Source organism: Dromiciops gliroides, chromosome 1, assembly GCF_019393635.1.
Source record: "Dromiciops gliroides isolate mDroGli1 chromosome 1, mDroGli1.pri, whole genome shotgun sequence".
Taxonomy (NCBI): Eukaryota; Metazoa; Chordata; class Mammalia; order Microbiotheria; family Microbiotheriidae; genus Dromiciops; species Dromiciops gliroides.
This window is the reverse complement of record NC_057861.1, coordinates 613,509,670-613,530,223: the sequence shown is the minus strand read 5'-3', so window position 1 is coordinate 613,530,223 and position 20,554 is coordinate 613,509,670. Positions and strand designations below refer to the sequence as shown.

The following is a 20,554-nucleotide window of genomic DNA, read 5'->3' as shown; positions in this document are numbered from 1 at the left end:
TTTGGTTGGTGGTTTGCTTTTGTCAAGACTCATATTTGCTCCCTCAGCAGTAACTTGATACCTGTCATGGGATTCTCTAAAAGTTTTAGGACAGAATTGGTACCAAAAATAATATATAAAGTGAAATCCTTTGAAATGATTCTCATTTATTAGATATTAATTCCTTCATATTTGAATTCCATTGTCTGACAATATAAGTAGTATGTTGGTGCTATTTTTTGCAAATACTCTTTCTGCCTGTGGTCCATACTGAACTCTGCTGTTCTAGAGCTGACAATCCTGTTTTTATTTGTTACGGGGGGGGGGGGGGGTAAGGAGTGTCATTTTAGAAAAGGAGCACCTTTCTTATCTCTTTTTCTTGGATTTTTATTTGTATCTTTTAGTTTTACATTGTTTAGTTTTCACTTTGTATCCCATTTCCCCTCTTTTTAGACACCCATCCCTTATAATAAAAGATCTTCTTTAGGAAAGGGATGAAGAAGGAAAAAACACCCCTCTGTAAAACAAATCAATGTATCAAAGAAGACTTGACATCATGTGCAATATTATACCCCATCCACCTGAAAAATGGAAGCATTTTCTTATATCTCTTCTTTGAGGTCAAGCTATTTCTTTATAAATTTTGCAAAATTCAGTTTTAATGGTTTTGTTGCGATTGTTTTTTTCAGTCTACATTGTTATAATCTTGTGTATATTGTTTTTCTGGCTCTGCCTACTTCCTTTTGCATCAGTTTGTATAAGTCTTCCCATGCTTCTCTGTATTCATCCTGTTCATTGTTTCTTACAGCACAGCACAGTAATTTTCCATGACCTGCCACAGTTGATTTAACCACGTCCCAATGAAAGGGCAATTGAACTGTGTCTCTAATTCTTAGCAATCACAAGAAGTGCTGCTATCAATATTTTGGTGTATATAAAGCCTTTCTTCTTGTCACTGACCTCCTTATAATGGAATCTCTGCGTCAGAGAATATGGACATTTTGGTTACTTTACTGTATAATTCCAAATTGCTTTCCAGAAGATCGTACCAATTCATACCTGGGGAGAACACATTTTGATATGGCAGGCCCCCTTTATTGTACTGTTTTTAATCACTTCCTTTGTACCATAATAATCATGTAAAATCAGATTTAGGATGGGGAAATTAAATGACACACTATTGCCGAGGATGTACCCAGTTGATATATTTCTTTATAATTCCTCAGGTGGCAGCATAGATAGTGTTTTGTCCCAAATTGCAGCACAGAGGAAAAAAGCCGCAGGATTATCTGAACAGAAATCCAGCCAGCAGTATAGTCCAGTCTGTACAGTTCCTGGGTCCACCCTGCCTGATGTCCAGGGTTCTCCAATTTCGGGCAACATTCATAGTGGAAAGGTGTTTGTTACCGTATGCCTTCCCCTTGTTAACATCACCGGTACTAACCCAGGACCTGAGTTTATGTTGAACCAGGGGGAATGGAATACTTAAGGCACACAAGGCATTCCTCTGAATTCTGAGTGAATGATTTAAGTTAGTGAATACCTTGGGTACAATAATTTTATAAAAGCACATTTTACTCAATGGAAGGGCCATTAACTCCCCCTGGTTCATGTAGAATCAGGCCCAGCACATGCATGCTCAAGTTGGAATGGAACATCAATAAACACGTGCTGTTTACCCCTCTGCTTTTTATGTAGATGCTGTCACTGCTATAGGACCCTCTTGATTGATTAGGAAGCTGACAAGTCTTCTTTCAGTTATAGTAACTTGCTCCAATTTACTCCAGCCCCTGAAAAGCTCTTTCTCTCCCTTTTCATCCTGTTATTTCTGCTGGGAACTATAATAGTATAAACTCCAGGGTCACAATGGAGGCTGTTGCATATTAACATATTATTAGATATTATATAGAGGTTATTTATGTAGGATAATCTTTTGACCCTGCTTAAAGGAAACCTAAATTTACCCAAATACAGATTTGAGAAAACTATTAAAATGAACTATTTCCTTAATATATAATAACTAATATCCCTGATCAAAAACAATACTGGAGGGGCAGCTAGGTGGCGCAGTGGATAGAGCACCGGCCCTGGAGTCAGGAGTACCTGAGTTCAAATCCGGCCTCAGACACTTAACACTTACTAGCTGTGTGACCCTGGGCAAGTCACTTAACCCCCATTGCCTCACCAAAAACAAAAACAAAAAACAACAACAACAAAAACAATACTGGAACCTTGTTGGACTTAACACAAAGGGGATGAGGGTGGGGGGCTAAACTTCCTTTAAAGCCCTAACATTTCTGGTTGAAGATTCTCATTTTTAAAAACATTTAAGGAAGATGAAATATCTTACCTGGGATTTTAAATGGAAATACTTGACATAGAGATGGTTGCTCTTTGTCTGATGAGGAGGAAACGTAGTGGAAAGACCCCTGGAATAAGAGGCAGGAGACCTTAGTTCTCGACCCAGCTCTGCCATTTACTGTAGAACACTGAGCAGGCTTTGAAAGTGCTCTTCAAATTATAAATATCTATACAAATGGATTTTCTTTGTATGTTTCTATAGGTATAAGGGGAAGATACCTCACAGGGTACGACTCCTTCTCATGGAGATCCAATTCTAAGAGAACAGTTTTAGAAGTTTGGTATAGTGGAGTCCCAAAGACCTGGGTTCCAATTGTATCTCTGATTCTTAGGAACTGTGTGACTGGGCAAGTCCCTTAATCCCTCTAAGCATCAGCTTTCTTATCTGTAAGATGGGGCTAATACTATCTGTAATTTATGCTTTGTAAGGCTCATAGCATATGAGATAGGATATGGAGTGCTGTAAAGTACTATCTAAATATCTATTATTATGATTATGATTATTTCCCCACGTTTAGTGTCATTTGTTGACTAATATTGAATAGGTTTGGTTTTAATATACAAATTAAATATTTCCTAAGTATTAAGATGTCTTGAAGCAGACAATTTTGTGCAGAAATACTGGCCTTATCAAAGAGATTTTGAAACTCAACTTAGTTGTTTTTCTTTAAAACTTGGCCTCGTTAAGTACTTTGCTTTCTCTCTCTCCCGGTTCATAAATTCATAGAATATTAGATTTGGAAAGGAGATTAGAGAGTAACTAACCCATCTCTCTCTCTCTCTTTTTTTTTTTTTAGTGAGGCAATTGGGGTTAAGTGACTTGCCCAGGGTCACACAGCTAGTAAGTGTTAAGTGTCTGAGGCCGGATTTGAACTCAGGTACTCCTGACTCCAGGGCCGGTGTTCTATCCACTGTGCCACCTAGCTGCCCCATTCCATATCTCCTTTTAAAGAAGATGGTTTTTGAGAATTACTGTGGCCAAAATGTTCACGGACCTATAGTAGACTTAGAGATGAATGTCTCTAAACTTAGCTGGGTAGGTCTTCAGATCACATTTATGTTCCACCAGCATGACTTTTGAGAACCTAAAGTCAAATCTTTGCGATCATAGGCGTCAGGGTAGAACTTAAGCAGGGGAGAAAAAAGACTGTGAAGAGGTGAAAAATGAAGATAAGAGGAGTCACTTGATTGCCAGAACAAGGTCCCTGAGGGAGGTCGGAGAGATGAGACCCATGTACATTGCTGAGGAATAAGGATACCTCTTCCTCAGAGAAAAGAAGGAAGAAGGTGATGCTGAGAAGTTTTTGTTTTTGCTTGTTTTTAGTGAGGCAATTGGGGTTAAGTGACTTGCCCAGGGTTACTAGTAAGTGTTAAGTGTCTGAGGCCAGATTTGAACTCAGGTTCTCCTGACTCCAGGGCCTGTGCTCTATCCACTGCGTCACCTAGCTGCCCCAGCTGAGTTTTTAAAGAGTGAAGAAGTGTAGTTGAGGGAATTCTTGTCAGATGGCCTCAATGCTTTCAATTCAGTAGGAAACTAAGTCAGGGAAGGTTTGGGATCTGGAATAGAAAAGAAAAATTTGGAACTGTCACTATGGGGGATAAGGAAGGGAAATAGTACCCTAGAGAGATAGCCAAGCAGCTGTTAGTACGAAGTTGAAGTAACATATCATAAATTCCATCAGTTTAATTTTGTGACTTACTCCCACAGTCCTAAACAACCTTAGTGGTAGCAGTTGAGCAGGGGTGTGCTGGTAAATGAACAACTGGCTCCCTGAATCATTAACATTTTCTCCATCACTTTCTTAAGTCTAAACAGTTAACAAAAGAAGAAATCAAGCCCTGATTTGTAACATTTAATCATTTCTGAGTTGTAAATAAATGCTCACATTGAAAATTTATCAGTTGGCTCTTGCCAGCCATCCGAAGGGCAAGTGATATGACAGTGATGGCGAATACACAAAATAATACAGTTTTTTAAACCATTACAGAGTAGGTTTTAGATAAATGGTGTGTCCTTATAGTATAAAGTCATGAATAATTTCATTTAAAATTCAATTCGATTTCAGTTCAAAAGCTTGGGAGTGCCCACTGTAAGCACACTTATCACAGTCTTTGGTGCTGGGAATAATGATAAATAGGAAAGTCTGCCCCTCACAAAGCTTACAGTCTAATAGGGGGGAAATACCCCACATTTAAAAAGTTATAATAAAAATGGAGCAAGATAAATGCATAAAAGAAACACAAGGACTGTGAGTTTTAAGGAGCAAAAGATATGGTATTTCAGCAGCAAGGGAAGAGTAAATAAGGAAAAATTAGGTTCTTAAAGTCACTAGTTTAAAATTTGGAAAACTTTTGTATTCTCTAAACCATCAACTTTAATAGTAAGACGTGTAAAATTCTTACATTTGAAATGGCCAAAAACTAAGATGGGCTAACTATTAGAAAAGAGGAAATGATGTTGAACCAGAACATCAATCAATTAACAAGTGATTAAGTGCTTACTGTGTGCTACGTGGGGGAATTCAGAGGAAAAAAATACAAAAATGGTTCCTGTCCTCAAGGAGCTTATGTTCTAACAAGGGGGAAGGAAAACTCTATATAAATAGAAACATATAAGATACACAGGTGATATGTAGAAGGTAAGTTTAGAAGAGTTTTTAATTAAAAGAGATGTTAGATCATAATTTGTCCATCCCTTAATTTTACACAAATGAAGAAAATTAAACTATATCAATATCAAGTGACTTACCCAAGGCCATATAGCTAAATAGAGGCAAAGCCAGAATAGAACCCAAGGTTTCTTACTTACAGTCCAGGGCTCTTTCCACTACACCACCTTGCCTCCTTGTCCCAAAGGATCTTTTTTTTTTTAACCTGTAGTTTTATTAAGCAATTACAACTCATAATTTTGCATTTGATTTCATTGTACTTTTCATAGCCTTGGTTAGAAAATGCCTTGGCAGGTTCAATACTTGATGGATATGTCCCCCTTCATGCCTATAGATTTCAATAACTTCTAATTCTTCAATAATATTTTCCCTTTGTTTTTGTCTGTTGGATTGTATTTTTACTTTTATTTTTGCATCAGAAATTGGAGACAAGCAAAAGACCTCTATCTGGGACCTCAACTACCTCCAAAAGCACCTCACCAACACTTACCCCATCTCCATCCCCCAAAGGGCACAATGCAGAATCCTCTGTTTCCTCCTCCTCTTCTCATAGGCAGTCTAAGGGGAGTGGTGGCTCTAGCAGTGGCACAATTACTGATGATGGTAAGTGATTGCTGAATACATCAGAGTGAACGGGAGGGGGAATACATGTATGAGGTATCTAAGTATAATCATTTTAAAGAAATTAGGGATTTTTTAAAAAAGTATATTCCATGAGTTCAGGGACCAGAATCAGTGGGAGATCCATCATATCTACAAGCAATGTTCACTTTGCCTTTTGTGATTCACCACAATGGCAGTAATTTTAAAAAAAATTTTAATGAACATATTTATTCAAAGTTTGGGGTTCCAAATTCTATCCCTTTTTCCTCCCTCCCTGAGGCAGTAAGCAATCAGATATATGTTATACTGTGCAATTATGCAAAACATTACCATATTAGTCATTTTGTATAAGAAAACTCAAAAGAAAAAAATAAAAGAGTGAAAAATAGCATGCTTCAGTCCGTGTTTGATCAATATCAGTTCTTTCTTTAGAGGTGGATAATATGCTTCATCATTAGTCCTTTGGGACTATCTTGGATCATTGTATTGCTGAGAATAGTTAAGTCATTCACAGTTTTTCATCAAATAATACTGCTGTCTTTCTGTACATTCTCCTGGTTCTGCTCACTTCACTATACATCAGTTCATATAAGTCTTTCCAGGCCTTTCTGAAATCATCCTGCTTGTTATTTCTTATAGCACAATAATACTCCGTCATCATCATGTACACAGCTTTTTAACCATTCCCCAATTGATGGGCATTCCTTTGATTTCTATTTCTTAGCCGCTACAAAAAAGCTGCTATAAATATTTTTGTACAAATAGGTCTTTTTCTCTTTTGGGGGGTGTCTTTGCGATATAAACCTAGCAGTGGTATTGCTGGATCAAAGGGTATACATATTTCTAAAGTCCTTTGGGCATAATTCCAAATTGCTCTCCAAAATGGTTGCATTAGTTCACAACTCCACCAACAATGGATTAACGTCCCAGTTTTACCACATCTCTTCCAACATCCAACATTTTCCTTTTTTGTTATATTTGCCACTTGAAGGCAGTAATTTTTAACAATATCAGAAAAACATAATGCTCAGGACAAAGTTTATTTCCTTCCTGTCTGCCTTTAGAGCAGGGGTTTTCAACCTGAGATCCTTCAGCTTGTTTTTAATATGTCAATAACTGTATTTCAATGTAATTGGTTTCCTTTGTAATCTTACAAAATCCTAAATTGATATTATATTGAATCTTTCCTTCTTTAAGATGAGCTGACTGGAATCCTAAAAAAATTATCACTTGAGAAATACCAGCCAATTTTTGAGGAGCAAGAGGTAAGGGCTTTTAAAAGCAATTATCCATTTTATATGTCTTTACTATGGATCTAAGAATATTATCTATTAGTACATTTTAATTAATATTGTCTGTAAAAAGGTTGAGGAAAGATGAAAAACAAGAATTATATGGAGATAAGTAATGCTTATTACTACTAATAATGACCCTAGTTATAATCAGGTCATTCAACTAAAGAGAAAGGCAAGGGAACGTTTTTTCTGTTGTTATACTGAAATTTTATTATAATGGCTATTTCTTGGAAGGAGTGGTTCCCCTGCTCAGGGGTTATATAATAATACATGAATTATGTAAGATACTCATGATAGTAGAATTTGAATTGCTATATTTGAATACTTAAGATGTTCTTTATGTTAACATCTTTGGATTTGTTTGGTTTTTTACAACACTCTGATAATTGAAAAGCATATTCTCTGTTTTTATTTAAGAACTATATAGGCACATTGCCATTAAATGACTTATGTGAGGTTTCATAGGAAATGAATGGAAAGGTTAGGATTTCTAATTTGTTATTCCCTGAGTCTTAAATTTATTTTTGAGTCCTAAAATCTTTTTTCCTCCCAATCTGCCAAAAGATGGGAAGACAGGGCTAGTTTTCTCCATTACATCTTCTAAGCCGTTCTAAACTCATAGTTACCTCAGTCAAAGAAAATGAAAATGAAGGATGACTAGGAAGGCAAAACAAACAAACGAATGAATGAATGAATGAATGAATGAATGAATGAATGAATGAATGAATACACAACACACACACTGATCTTTGACTTTTGGTCATATTTCTTGTGTCCCATTTTCATCCTCCATAGCTTCATGTGCATAGAAGTTACTGTGAGGTTTTTGCTATGTACGTTTTTTCTCCTAATCAATTCAAGGTAAATAATTCAACTAAAGTTTTGGCCTAGAACTCTTCATATAACCTTAAGGTTGAAGATTTACAGAAAAAAATGAGAAACTTAAGACCTGAAATGAACTTTTAACTCAGCTCTGTGGTGTCTCTGTGGGTCCAGTAAATATTACCATTAAGTGTATATAAGTTTTTTTCATTCCTAAAATGGCATTTTACATGTCTCATACTTTTATCACATCCTATTCCACATTATAACCATTAGGTGGTTATAATGTATTCACATACATGTTGTATATTTTACTAGATTAACAGAGTAGCAAGTGTTTCCTTTGGTGGGCAGTAGGAACACAGGCCTGGCTGAGTGCCAGATATGGCCTCGGCAGCTTTTATCTACAGACAACTTTAGCAGGGAAAAAGCAGGAAAACAACAACAGCATATTCTTCAGACTTCCTAATAAATGGTGACCCGCAGAGAGAGAGTTGTATGGAGGAAATGGAATAGCAGTAGAGACCAGGGGAGCCCTATAAGAACAGGACAGCATCACAGTGCAGTGGCCTCAAGTTCTGGTTATTTCTGCATTATTATTACTAGGAAAGGCAGCTGGAAGCATGAATGGGGTACATTTTTGTTTCCTCTGGGTGTCTGTGTAGTCCTGGGATTGTGTGGTTGTGTTGCTCTGGAGCCCAGACACAGATCACCCCCAAGAGGGAAGGGGAGTAAAGATGATATGTGTCTAATATTATGTAAAAGAGTTGCAACTCTGAATTCTCCCACTGGGTTCATACTCTCCATCTCTGGAGAGTAATACCACCGTTAAACACTGGGGTATTATAGATTGTAAACACCATGAGGGCTGGAGCTATGTTCCTAGCATAATGCATTGTATAATATAGGCAATTAATAAATAGTTAAATGAAAATTAATTACCAGGATATATGATTTCAGAAAAAAGGAAATAAGTAACTTATTTGAAAAATATATTTTACACTGATTTTTTTCCTGTTTGTGAGGGTTCAAAATATTCATTTTCATAAAGGTCTAATTCCTCTGAATGAGTTATCTTGGAGGAATTCCAAAATTAAGGAAATTTAAGCTGAAAGTTAAAACCAGAAAAAAAAAACCTCTTAAATGGGATGAATTTCGTCTAATTATGGCTATTGCAGTTTAATTCACATTCTTTATATAAAAATACCTTCCCCCCATCATTTTGTTTTTGTTTTGGAAAGATAATTTTTCTCAAGAATACGCTTCTGTGTGAAAACTTTGAACCTATCATTTTCCTGACCTCTCCTATTTTCATATAATTTTCAAATATCTTTTCTTATGCTGCCTTACTGCCATCTTACCTTTGGATTTTCTTCATAGTTCTGCAGCTTTGGTATCAAACAACAATTAAATAACCACATATTTCCTGAACTCCTACTAGATGCTGGGCACTGTGCTAAGTGGGTATTAAGGAACTACAAATCAGTTCATGAAAAAGACAAAAATGAATGGTACAAACATTAAGTACTATAAATTGAAAGGAAAGAGAGATCATCTAGACTTGAGTGGTCTAGGTGGTGGGACTTAAGCTCAATCTAAATATATATATATATATTCTGTGTTCTAATGAGTCACAAGATACTTCATGATCTTGAATATTATCAGTTATTATTTAATTATTGAGATAGATAATATGGAAGATAGACCTGAAGCTACATCAGCTTTATGGCAGTTAAAAATTTATTTTTATGGGGCAGCTAGGTGGTGCAGTGGATAAAGCACTGGCCCTGGATTCAGGAGGACCTGAGTTCAAATCCAGTCTCAGACACTTGACACTTACTAGCTATGTGACCCTGGGCAAGTCACTTAATCCTCATTGCCCCATCAAAAAAAAATATTTTTACTAGCTTGTATATTTGCATGAAGGTAGCATATAGAATGTATAACCTAGAATATAAATTCTATAACCATAATCTAGTGGAGGTTTTAGTACTAAGACTATTAATTAGTGAAACTTTTTGACCAATAGAATGTTAGATTAAACCAATCTAATGAGACAAATGCAGAAGTATTATTTTTATATTATTTGTTTTTGTTGTTCAGTTTTCAGTCATGACCAAATCTTTGTCCACTATGGAAAGATAAAGTGAGAGAGATGTGGTTGAGTCTACTACGATAGAAATATGTTGTGTCAGTACTGGTGTGAGGATATTTTAGAAAGCTCAAATATTAGGAATCACCTCAGGTAGAAAAACCTTTTCACTTTAATTCCAGTTTTTGCTCCTCTAATTGCCTCATCAAGCCTATGGTGAGGGATGGATAGAGGGAGCTTTCAAATCCAACTCTTAGTCATATTTGAGGGTAATAGCGTTTCAGGGAAATAGTGTTACCATTCCTGCTGGCAGTAAGCAGCCACTGCCTTTGCCTGCCATGTCCAGTAGGCATGGATGTGTCCCCTCATTTATTTAATTGTTGGAATGAAAGATGATAATGTGCTCATATAGCCTTATTTACAGTAACCATTGGCTACATGCTCTGAGGATGCAAGGGAGAATGTGGCTGAGAGTCACAGGGGATGAAACAGTATTGAGGGGTTGTATTCTTTGTTTCTGACTCTTTTTTTTTGGTGTGGCAATGAGGATTAAGTGACTTGCCCAAGGTCACACAGCTAGTAAGTGTCAAGTGTCTGAGGCTAAATTTGAACACAGATCCTCCTGAATCCAGGGCGGTGCTCTATCCACTGCACCACCAATATTCTTTGTTTCTGGAAAGGATACTCATGCTAAAAAAAGACCCACAGATTTTCCAAAGTATCAAAGTCATGTTGTATTGTGATAACTTGAGAAAAACACACATCTCTGATCCACCTAATCTTTCTTTCTTTTAACGCTTCTGTTGTTTAAGTTCATATTCTGTCTTTCTACAGTCTTCATCTCTCTTGTCTTCTTTGGGGAAATTATGGTAAGTACTGCCCAGTAACAGAATTTACATTTAATATCATGAGACATGGAAACAATTAAAATCGTCACATTTGTAATTTAATTAAAATAATTTTAATTAACTGTATTAAGTCTAAAAATGTTGTAGCAATGGGAGTTTCATTTTCATGATTCTAGCCACTAAGATAATTGACTTGACAGATTTTCTTAATTGTCTCATTGGATCTAAAATCCAATTCAGTAGATGTTTGTGATCAGAGACTTTTCCCCTTTTGTCTCTGTATAGAGAGTTGGTATTGGCCCATTCTAGGAATTTAATAAATGTTGGATTGTATTATATAGTGTTGTATTTAACAAATATTTATTGAACACGTGATATTTATGAAGTCTTATGCATAAATCTCTCAGGCACCATAGTTTAGGACAGTTAGTATTTATATAATGTCAAATTAAACTTTAAAAACAACCTTTTAAAAAGAAATCATATTTTAGGAACCTAAAATATCAAAAAAATTCTAAAATGTTTGTCAGTACTCTTAAGAAGAAGATTAAAAAACTAATTCAGAAATTTTGAATTTAAAAAAATAATTCATTTAAAATTATTTCAAGAACCAGAGGAGATTAGGAAAAATATATTTAATAACAACTAACATCCTTGTAGCACTTTTAAGATTTGCGAAGCACTGTACATATTAGTTATCTCATTTGATAATTTCACAGTTTATACAGATTAATTATATAATATGTAGTAAAATGTGAAATTGAATTAACCTTCAAAGATATAATACACAGTTATTAGCTTGCCAAATTCAAAGTGACTATTGATCATGCCATTTCAACAATCAAAAAGTTTATTTGCAGGGAAAGGCACAAGAGAAGAATTTGGAAACAAGGTCAAGGGAAGGAGGATGTATATCTGATATAATTTCTTTTTTTTTTTCTTTTTTTTTTTTTCAGTGAGGCAATTGGGGTTAAGTGACTTGCCCAAGGTCACACAGCTAGTAAGTGTTAAGTGTCTGAGGCTGGATTTGAACTCAGGTACTCCTGACTCCAGGGCCGGCGCTCTATCCACTGTGCCACCTAGCTGCCCCTATAATTTCAACCTTTATCCCTTCTTGCTATTAATTTTTCAATTGATGAGGTATTTGCAGACGTGAATATTAATTGCTGTTATACTTATTGGCACATACAGGCTGGAAAAGTCACAGCATATTTCTATCAACCACATCTCTCTCACTTTATCTTTCCGTAGGTGGACATGGAAGCATTCCTCACACTTACTGATGGTGACTTGAAAGAGCTGGGTATTAAGACAGATGGTTCTAGGCAACAAATTTTGGCAGCTATTTCTGAACTGAATGCAGGCAAGGTATTGTCCTCATTTTTTTCCCCTCTGAAAACTGAAATATATAATACAACCAGAGAACATTTGGTGAGATCTTGTCACCATTTAATCCAACTTCCTACTCATCTTAGGAATTCTTTCCAATGTCTATGTCTGGATGATCATCCAGTCTCTGCTTGAATGCATATGTATCATTTGGAGGCAGTCTTATCCAGAATTGAACAGTCATAATTAGAAAATTTATCTTCTACAGTGCAGAAATCTGCCTTATAGCTCATAGCCATTTCAAGTTTGTACACAATATACTTTATACTACCTATTCTTCCAATTCTTTATACTACTCATTTTCCATTCTTCCATTCTAAAATATTTATAGCTTTCATCTATTTACATCCAGGATACTCCTCAAATTTTATGCATCGTTTTAATACCTGGGCAATGGCCTTCCTTCCTCTTCTCTTATCCTTAAAGGTATCAGTATTCATGTTGTTAGCCCATATACCAACATGGCCACACAGTTTCTCAGTTTTCTGAAGTCTAGTGACCTCCTCTGATTATCCTTGGATTTAAATTGAAGCCACCTTAGACTTGCACATCTCTGTGAAATTCCATTGTCCAAACACAAGTGCCTATTCTTCCATCTCTCTCACAAAATCTACTCTGCCTTTATTTTGACTTTAATTACATATCCTATCCCTGCCTTCCCAATATTCCTCTCACCGTAGTTTAATTTACTTTCTTTTTTTGTTTGTTTTGTTTGTTTGTTTTTGTTTTTTGGTGAGGCAATATGGGTTAAGTGACTTGCCCAGGGTCACACAGCTAGTAAGTGTTATGTGTCTGAGGCCGGATTTGAACTCAGGTCCTCTTGAATCCAGGGCCCGTGCTCTGTCCACTGTACCACCTAGCTGCCCCTTTTGTGGGGTTTTTTTTTTGGTTTTGGGTTTTTTTTTTGTTAATTTACTTTCATACTCACACAGCTAGTAAATTTCTGAGGCTTAATTTTAACTCAGATCTCCCTGACTTTAGGTCCAGCACTGTACCACCTAGATCTCAATTTTTTAAAATAACCTAGATCTGCAAAGGACCTCAGAAGCCTTATTTTAGAGATGAGGAAATTAAGGCACAGGAAGGTGATAAGTGATTTGCCCAAGGTCACACAAGTAAACATCAGAAGCAGGGTAACTTAGCCTCTTACTACAGTGAAATTGAGGCAATTCAGTGTGAACTTCAAGCTCTCCCATTCTACTGACTCCTTTCCAACTGCTTCTAAAGCTTCCTCAGTTCTCCCCAGTTTGAAAAAGGTTTTCCTTTGGCCTGCTTGTCCCTTCTTTCTCCTGCCCTTCACTGCTAAACATCTTGAAAAAAATTGGCTTCACTCAATGACTCCAGTTCCTTACTACCCATTATCTCCTCAGCCTCTTGTAATTGAGCTTACATTTCACCCTCTACTCTCCTGGAACTACACTAAGGTTACAAATTCCCTAATTTTTAAAAAGTTTTCATTCTTGACCATGTTACAATGTTTGACACTGTTGACCTTCCTTCCTCTCATCTTAGAGAAAGAAAATCCTTCCAGTTCTTTTCCAACTTTTCTAACTGGCCCTTCCCTGTCTCTATCACTGTGCATATCTTCTTTCTGCTCCTTTAATTCAGGAGTTCCCTAAGGTTGTGTCTGGCCTTCTACTCTGTGGTTCTTTTTCTAATCTTTCTCCAATATAATTTCATCTCCAGCCTAGAAAAATGCTCTTTAAATAGAAGGCACTTAATCATTTTTTAAAAATTAAACATTTCTGCCTGTGGGAGAAACATCAAACAAAACTACTCTGTCATCTATATGACAACTCATGTTATTGGAAGTTGGCAATCATGACTTGGTTTATCTTGTCTTCTCAAGTTTTCCACATTGTTCAGGCATTCCTCATAATCAGGGCTCTATGCATATAAGCATATATGATTATCTTCTCCAAAATGGTCAAAGGATAGGAACAAATAGTTCTCCAAAAAAGATTCTCAAACTGTTAACAACTCTATGAAAGAATGATCCAAAACATGAATAATAAGAGATAAGCAAATGAAAAACAACACTGAGGTTTCACCACACTCTCAGAAAATTGGCAAATAAAAAGATGGGAATAGTCTCTGTTGGAGAGGTTATAGACAAGACAGGCACCCTAGAGCATTGTTGGTGAAGCTGTGAACTGGCACAACTGTTTCTGGAAAACAGTTTGGGATTATGCAAAAAAAAAAAGACTAAAATGTTCATACCTACAGATTTCACTGCTCAGCATATACTCCAAGGAGGTCATTGACAAGAAGAAAGGTTCCATGTAGATCAAAATATTGGTAGAAGAACTTTTGTGGCAACAAAGAAAGTAGATACCCATACATGAGGAGCTTGCTAAACAAATTGGGGTTCTTGAAATGCAGGAAATATTGTTCTGTAAGAAATAATGAATACAAAGAAGCATGGAAAGAGTTACATGAACTGATAGAAAATGAAATATAAACAGAACCAAGAAAACAATATGCACAATGAATACAGCAATGTAAGTGAAAACAACAACAACAAAATAACTGAAACTGGGTGTTTTGAAATTATAAAGAACAAAGTTGTAATTATAATTATAAAGAATACTATAAGGAACAACCCCAAAATATCTTCCTTTCCTTCCCTCCCTGACCCCTGCCCTACTCCTTTGAAAAGGGCAGGATCCACAGGTGGCCAATAATTATAATTATAAAGAATATTTTAAAAAGCCAAAGACATCTTCCTTTCCCGCTCTCTTCAACCCCTACCACCAACTCCCACCCCTTTGCAAAGGGCAGGATCCACAAGTGGAGGACAGTATATATAATGTGATTTTTTTGGATTTGTGTATTAGTCTTGCTGAATGTTTTCTCTTCCTCTTCTTCAAAAAAAAATTCTTCATTATGAGGGATAGCTCTCTAGGAGAGAGGAGTGGGAAAGATACATTAAAAAATAGAGATGATATAAAAAGAAAAGATATCAATAAAAGTTTATTTTAAAAAAAAGCATTAACCTCTCCAGTGATGACAAGGCCATATTGGACCACTGGAGAGGTATTTGGAACAATGCTCAGGGAAATCCCTACCTCATTGCTTTCACATCTTGAAGTGAAGGAAAGGGGGAAATGGCTGGTGATTGTTAGGGAGGGAAATTTGCATGTTTTCAGTAATAGAAAAAGCTCAACAAAGAAAATACAAAGGAATGGGGTTTGGTGGGGGAAGTGGGCAGATGAGTATTTGAATAGTAGTGAAAAGCACCTGTCTCCCCCACCCCCAACTACACACAAAGACCTGAAGAAGTAGACTTCTGCTTACTTATGTGTGCAGAACTCCCAGTGAAATGGATAAGAATTCTGGGTATAGAAGCAAGAGATACAACAAGACTCTGTTTCAATGCATTTTTATTAAATCAGATATTCTTTATCTTCATTAACCTATTCTCCCAAGACACCTAGGGACTTTCCAGTATGAGTTTAAGATTCTGAGTGTTTTTCATTTCCTTTTTAGGGACGTGAGAGGCAAATATTACAGGAAACCATTCACAACTTCCATTCTTCTTTTGAGAGCAGTGCCAGCAATACCAGATCTCCTGGGAACTGTCAGTGTAAGTATACTTGTGTGAACTCCTAAATTACCCAGGACCTTCTGGTGGCTAGCTGACACAGTGGAAATAGACTATAGTACTTCAATCAGGAACACCTGAGTTTTAATTTGGCCTCAGACACTTACTAGCTGTGTAAACCTAGGCAAATCACTTAACTAATATGTGCCTCAGTTTTCTTATCTATGAAACTGGAATAATAACAGCATCTATATCCCATGATTATTATGAGGATTAAATGAGTTGGTATATACAAAGCTCTTTGAAAACCATAAAGTGCTAAATCAACCCTAGCTATCATTATTAGCTATTATCAAATATGAAAGTAAGATAGAATAATAATGCATGGTGGTGAAAAAGAATTTGGTATCCCTTTAAAGTAGGCTTAATATTTCAAAGTAGTGAAATATCTTCATCTTCAAAACTGAAATTGCACTTTGGTTTTCAACTACATGTTGTTAGGTGACTCAGTCTTTTCAAAACTAGTGACTACCTTGATTTTCATTTTCATTTTCATTTTTTGGTTTTGGGTTTTTTTTGCCGGCAGTGAGGGTTAAGTGACTTGCCCAGGGTCACACAGCTAGTGTCAAGTATCTGGGGCTGGATTTGAACTCAGGTCCTCCTGAATCCAAGGCCAGTGTTTTATCCACTGCACCACCTAGCTGCCCCCAACTACCTTGATTTTAGGCATGATTTTAAATAATATTTCCATGAATAGAAACAGCTGGATAAAGTGCTGGACCTAGAACCAAGAAGACTCTAGTTCAAATCCAGCCCCAAAAACTTACTAGCTATGTAACCCTGGGCAAGCCATTTAACCTCTGCCTCAGTTTCCTCATCTATAAAATTGGGATAATAATAGCACCTATCTCCCAGGATTGTTGTGAAGATCAAATGAGATAATATATTTAAAGTACCATGCAAACCTTAAAGCACTATATAAATATAGATGTCATCATTGTCAATAATTATTATAATAAAAGATAAAATTTTACCGTGCAATCTGCCTATCCTTTTGTTGTGCCTGACATATGGTATTCACTTGGCTTCTGTAGTGCCTTTCTGTAGCAGTTTCAACATAGAATATGGAGTACCAGTTCCAGTACTTCCCAGCTGTGTGACCTGGGGCAAGTTGATTACCTTTTCTGAGCCTCAACTGCATTATCAAAATGAGGCTGCTGCTATCTGCATTACCCAGACAACAGATGCTTGCCCTTTTATGTACTATGACCCTTCAAAGTAATTTTAGTAGAAATCTTTCTGACTCACCTGCCTTCTTAAGCAGAGTATGCTGGGCCAATTTAACCTCTTCTAGAATGTTTAGGTTGGAAACATTAATGACTATACAGGAATACAGCACACCCTCAGGAGTTATTCAGGTATAGCGGACTGTTTGCTACACTAAATAGCCTTATGTTGCTAAGCTTTTTGCACTGTGTCTTCTTTTTAGGGTTTCCTTATTGTCAGACAGTCACACTACTGTCATTGATGCTGGCTCCAGTAGCCCTGCCCTCTTCTCCATATCTAATCAGAGCTTTCTAATCAGCAATGAAACTAGATAATCACAGTTGTTAAATTGGCCAAAATCAGGGTAAATAGGCTTTGAATTGGGTTCCTCTGTGGGTAAAAATCCAACAAGATTAGCACATGAACAATGACTTCCTTCCTTCCTTCCTTCCTTCCTTCCTTCCTTCCTTCCTTCCTTCCTTCCTTCCTTCCTTCCTTCCTTCCTTCCTTCCTTCCTTCCTTCCTTCCTTCCTTCCTTCCTTCCTTCCTTCCTTCCTTCCTTCCTTCCTTCCACCCTCCCTCCTTTCCTTCCTTCTTTTTTTCTTTCTTTCTTGCTTTGCACTCTTTCAGAGGTCTTTGGGACATAATGCCTGTTTTTTTTTCTCTTGGTCCCAATAATTGAGTTTTTTTTCATGCAGCCTCTGGATGAATAAGGTGCCAGTGTACTTCTCTATAACCTTTTAGAAAGCTTTGTGAATTACTGACATTTCCATCAAAAATGAACATCTTCCTTACCTTTGTGGGAAGAAATGTGGGGCGAGATAAGGAGAGGTCACAAGGGCATAATGCACTTAACCAAAAACCTCTCCCAAAACACCAAAGCATCTTATGTGACAATTTTTTAGGACTCATAAGGTTTTTGTCAGATTATACAAACTTTGTAAGATTCAGAAATATGGAACTGTCTCCATTTGTACAAAACTTACATTTTTTTTGTTCTAGCTTGTAAACTGTTTACTTTAGTAACTAAGGAAAACTTGCATCACTTGGAGAAGTTCAGGCCTCAATGTGTATTCTAGGACAGGATTTCTTTGAGTTCAGGGTGAAAAACAGTAACAAGGAAAATGTTCTCTTTTCTTCAATATAGTGTTCAAGAGCAAAAAACTATTAAAGTATTAATAAACTCTTCTCCTTTAAAATGGAGAGTTGACCTCAGAGTCATAAAAACCTATGTTCAAGTTCTGCATCTGACACATACAGGCTGTATGTGAACTTGGGCAAAATACCTAATTTTTCAGTGGTCTAGCCAATTTTCTAAGACTATGTGTTGCAAAGCTGTCTTGGTAAATAATGATCCTCATTGGGAACTCTTAATACTGATAAAGTCACAGGTCCTAAATAAGTTGTTTAACAGATCAGTTTTCCGGTATAGTTTTTGACTGAATAGCTAATATGTTAGAAGTTTTTTTTAAAAAATTCTTTGTTGGTCTGGACCTGAGATTTCATTGTTGTTGGGAACTATTTCCACTGATAAAAATGGGCAACTGGTCTGTAACTTATAGTCTTAGTTCTCTGGAGTATTGATAGTTTATGACTTGTCTGTGGTCATATAACTAATATATGTCAAAGACAGCAGTTGAATACAGTTGATATTGGAGGTAATAATTTTTTTTTTTGAAAAAAGATTCTCTATCACTGCCATAGTATAATAGATATAATCGTATTTAGTAATAAAAACACTAATTCTTGGGCAGCTAGGTGTCGCAGTGGATAGAGCGCTGGCCCTGGAGTCAGGAGGACCTGAGTTCAAATCCGGCCTCAGACACTTAATACTTACTAACTGTGTGACCCCAGACAAGTCACTTAACCCCAATTGCCTCTCTCACACACACACACAAAATAAAAATCAAAATAAAAACACTAATTTTCCCCAAATTTAAAAATATTTCCTTTTTCTTATATACTAAGTACATAACATTGGTTGGGTCTGGAAACTGTGTGGGTAGGTAAGCTACCTTATTTTAAATAACATCTCTAAAATGCCACATTTTTAAGGAATTTTAAAATGTCCCTCTTTTTATCTCTCCTATCTATAGCCAACACTTGTTGGGTAAGGCAAGAAGAACCAACTTCTAATAAGAGGTAGCAACAGCATTGATGTCCCTAAAGCTTGGGAGATTGATTGTCATTATACAGAAGATCATTTTCCAGATGTGGCCAAACTCTGCTCCTAATGCTGCTAAAATTCCATGCATTCAGTCAAGAGGAAACAGCAACAGCTAAACCAGCTGTTTAAAAAAGAACTCCTCTCCCCTTTCCTTGCTGCACAGATAGGAGGAACAGGAAATTGGCAAGAAGAGCCCATTTGTATGTTTCTTTCCTAGACTAACAGAAAGGAGAGCATCTCCCAAAAGACAAAGTTGGACAATGGAAGGCAAGCGATGGGAGAAGCATGTTGATAAATTAAAATAACTTCTGAAGAATACTGTATCTTTCATGACAGCAGCCATTAGTAACTATCAAATAAGCTTAAAGATCTAGTGGAAGTATCGACAGACATAGTTACACTGAGCAAATCATGTATAATTTGAAGTCAACAATCATTTATTAAGTACTTTGTATTTGCCAAACACAGTGGAAGATGGTTCCTCTCCTCAATCTACTTGGAGGGAGACAAGGCTAACACACATAAAGCAGTGAAGAGTATGAAGAGAATATATGAGTAAAGGCTACATAAATTTGGGGTAGGGACCTGTGATTTCATTTGCATAGAGATGCCAGGTGAGGAACCTCCTTCTATCAGTCCCTGTCAGCACCTTCTCTGCAAGGTAGAGGCTTGGGAAGTTATCTACAGAAGAGTTGTCAAATACTCTCAAGTGCCATAAAAATCAGATTAAAATATAATTGGGAAATATTTAACAGAATAAATAAAATTGCAATAGAATATAATGTTAATATGTGGTTTTCTAAGTGCTTCTGGAACCAGATTAAAATATAATTGGGAGATATTTAACAGAATAAATAAAAATACAAGAAACATAATGTTAATAATGTGGTTTTCTCTGTTGATATGTGACCTGCAGGGATCTTTATGTACAATCATTTCTACTTGAGTTTGACTCCACTGGCCTGGAGCACTGAGTGGTAAAGTGTCTTCCTTGGGGTCACACAGCCAGCCAGTAAGTGCAAATGTCTGGCTTGAAGATTGCCATAGGGATTCAGAGAATGGGGGAGATCAATAAGGACTTAATTACCACTCAATCCATTTCTACCCCAAGCTCCTGAAGAAGGTTGTTTCTTGTTTCTTTTTTTTTTCCAAAGAGAAATTAAGACTGTCAAACAACTTAAAGAATTAAGAAGAGGTCTTCATCAAAAGTGATTCCAAGATTTAAAGTCCAAATGCCTGGGAAAATGGTAGTGCCACAGAAAAATGGAAATGGAGAATGAAGGAAAAAAATTTTATTAAATGCTTACTGTGTGTTAAGCACATAACAACTGTATTCAGTTTTGGAAAATGAGTTCAGTTTATATATATATATATATATACATACATACACATACATATGTATATATAATGAGGATTCTTTTTTCTCAAATATTAGATATTTGGCTTCTATCTACATTAAATTAGGGGAACGGGACACATAATGATGTAGTGAACACTGGATTTGGGGTCAGAACATATG

General features: G+C 36.4%; 1 protein-coding gene across 1 annotated transcript in view; it reads left to right on the top strand.

Moving 5' to 3' along the window:
• Positions 1 to 19,861, top strand: part of ANKS6 (ankyrin repeat and sterile alpha motif domain containing 6) — a 74,417-nt gene extending 54,556 nt beyond the window's left edge. Inside the window, exons 11-16 of the mRNA XM_043979736.1 lie at positions 1,206 to 1,375; positions 5,429 to 5,612; positions 6,810 to 6,877; positions 11,921 to 12,037; positions 15,548 to 15,644; positions 18,965 to 19,861. Coding sequence (XP_043835671.1) covers positions 1,206 to 1,375; positions 5,429 to 5,612; positions 6,810 to 6,877; positions 11,921 to 12,037; positions 15,548 to 15,644; positions 18,965 to 19,014 — 686 coding nt within the window. The 3' untranslated portion in view covers positions 19,015 to 19,861. The remainder of the gene's footprint in view (positions 1 to 1,205; positions 1,376 to 5,428; positions 5,613 to 6,809; positions 6,878 to 11,920; positions 12,038 to 15,547; positions 15,645 to 18,964) is intronic.
• The last annotated feature ends 693 nt before the right edge of the window (positions 19,862 to 20,554 follow it).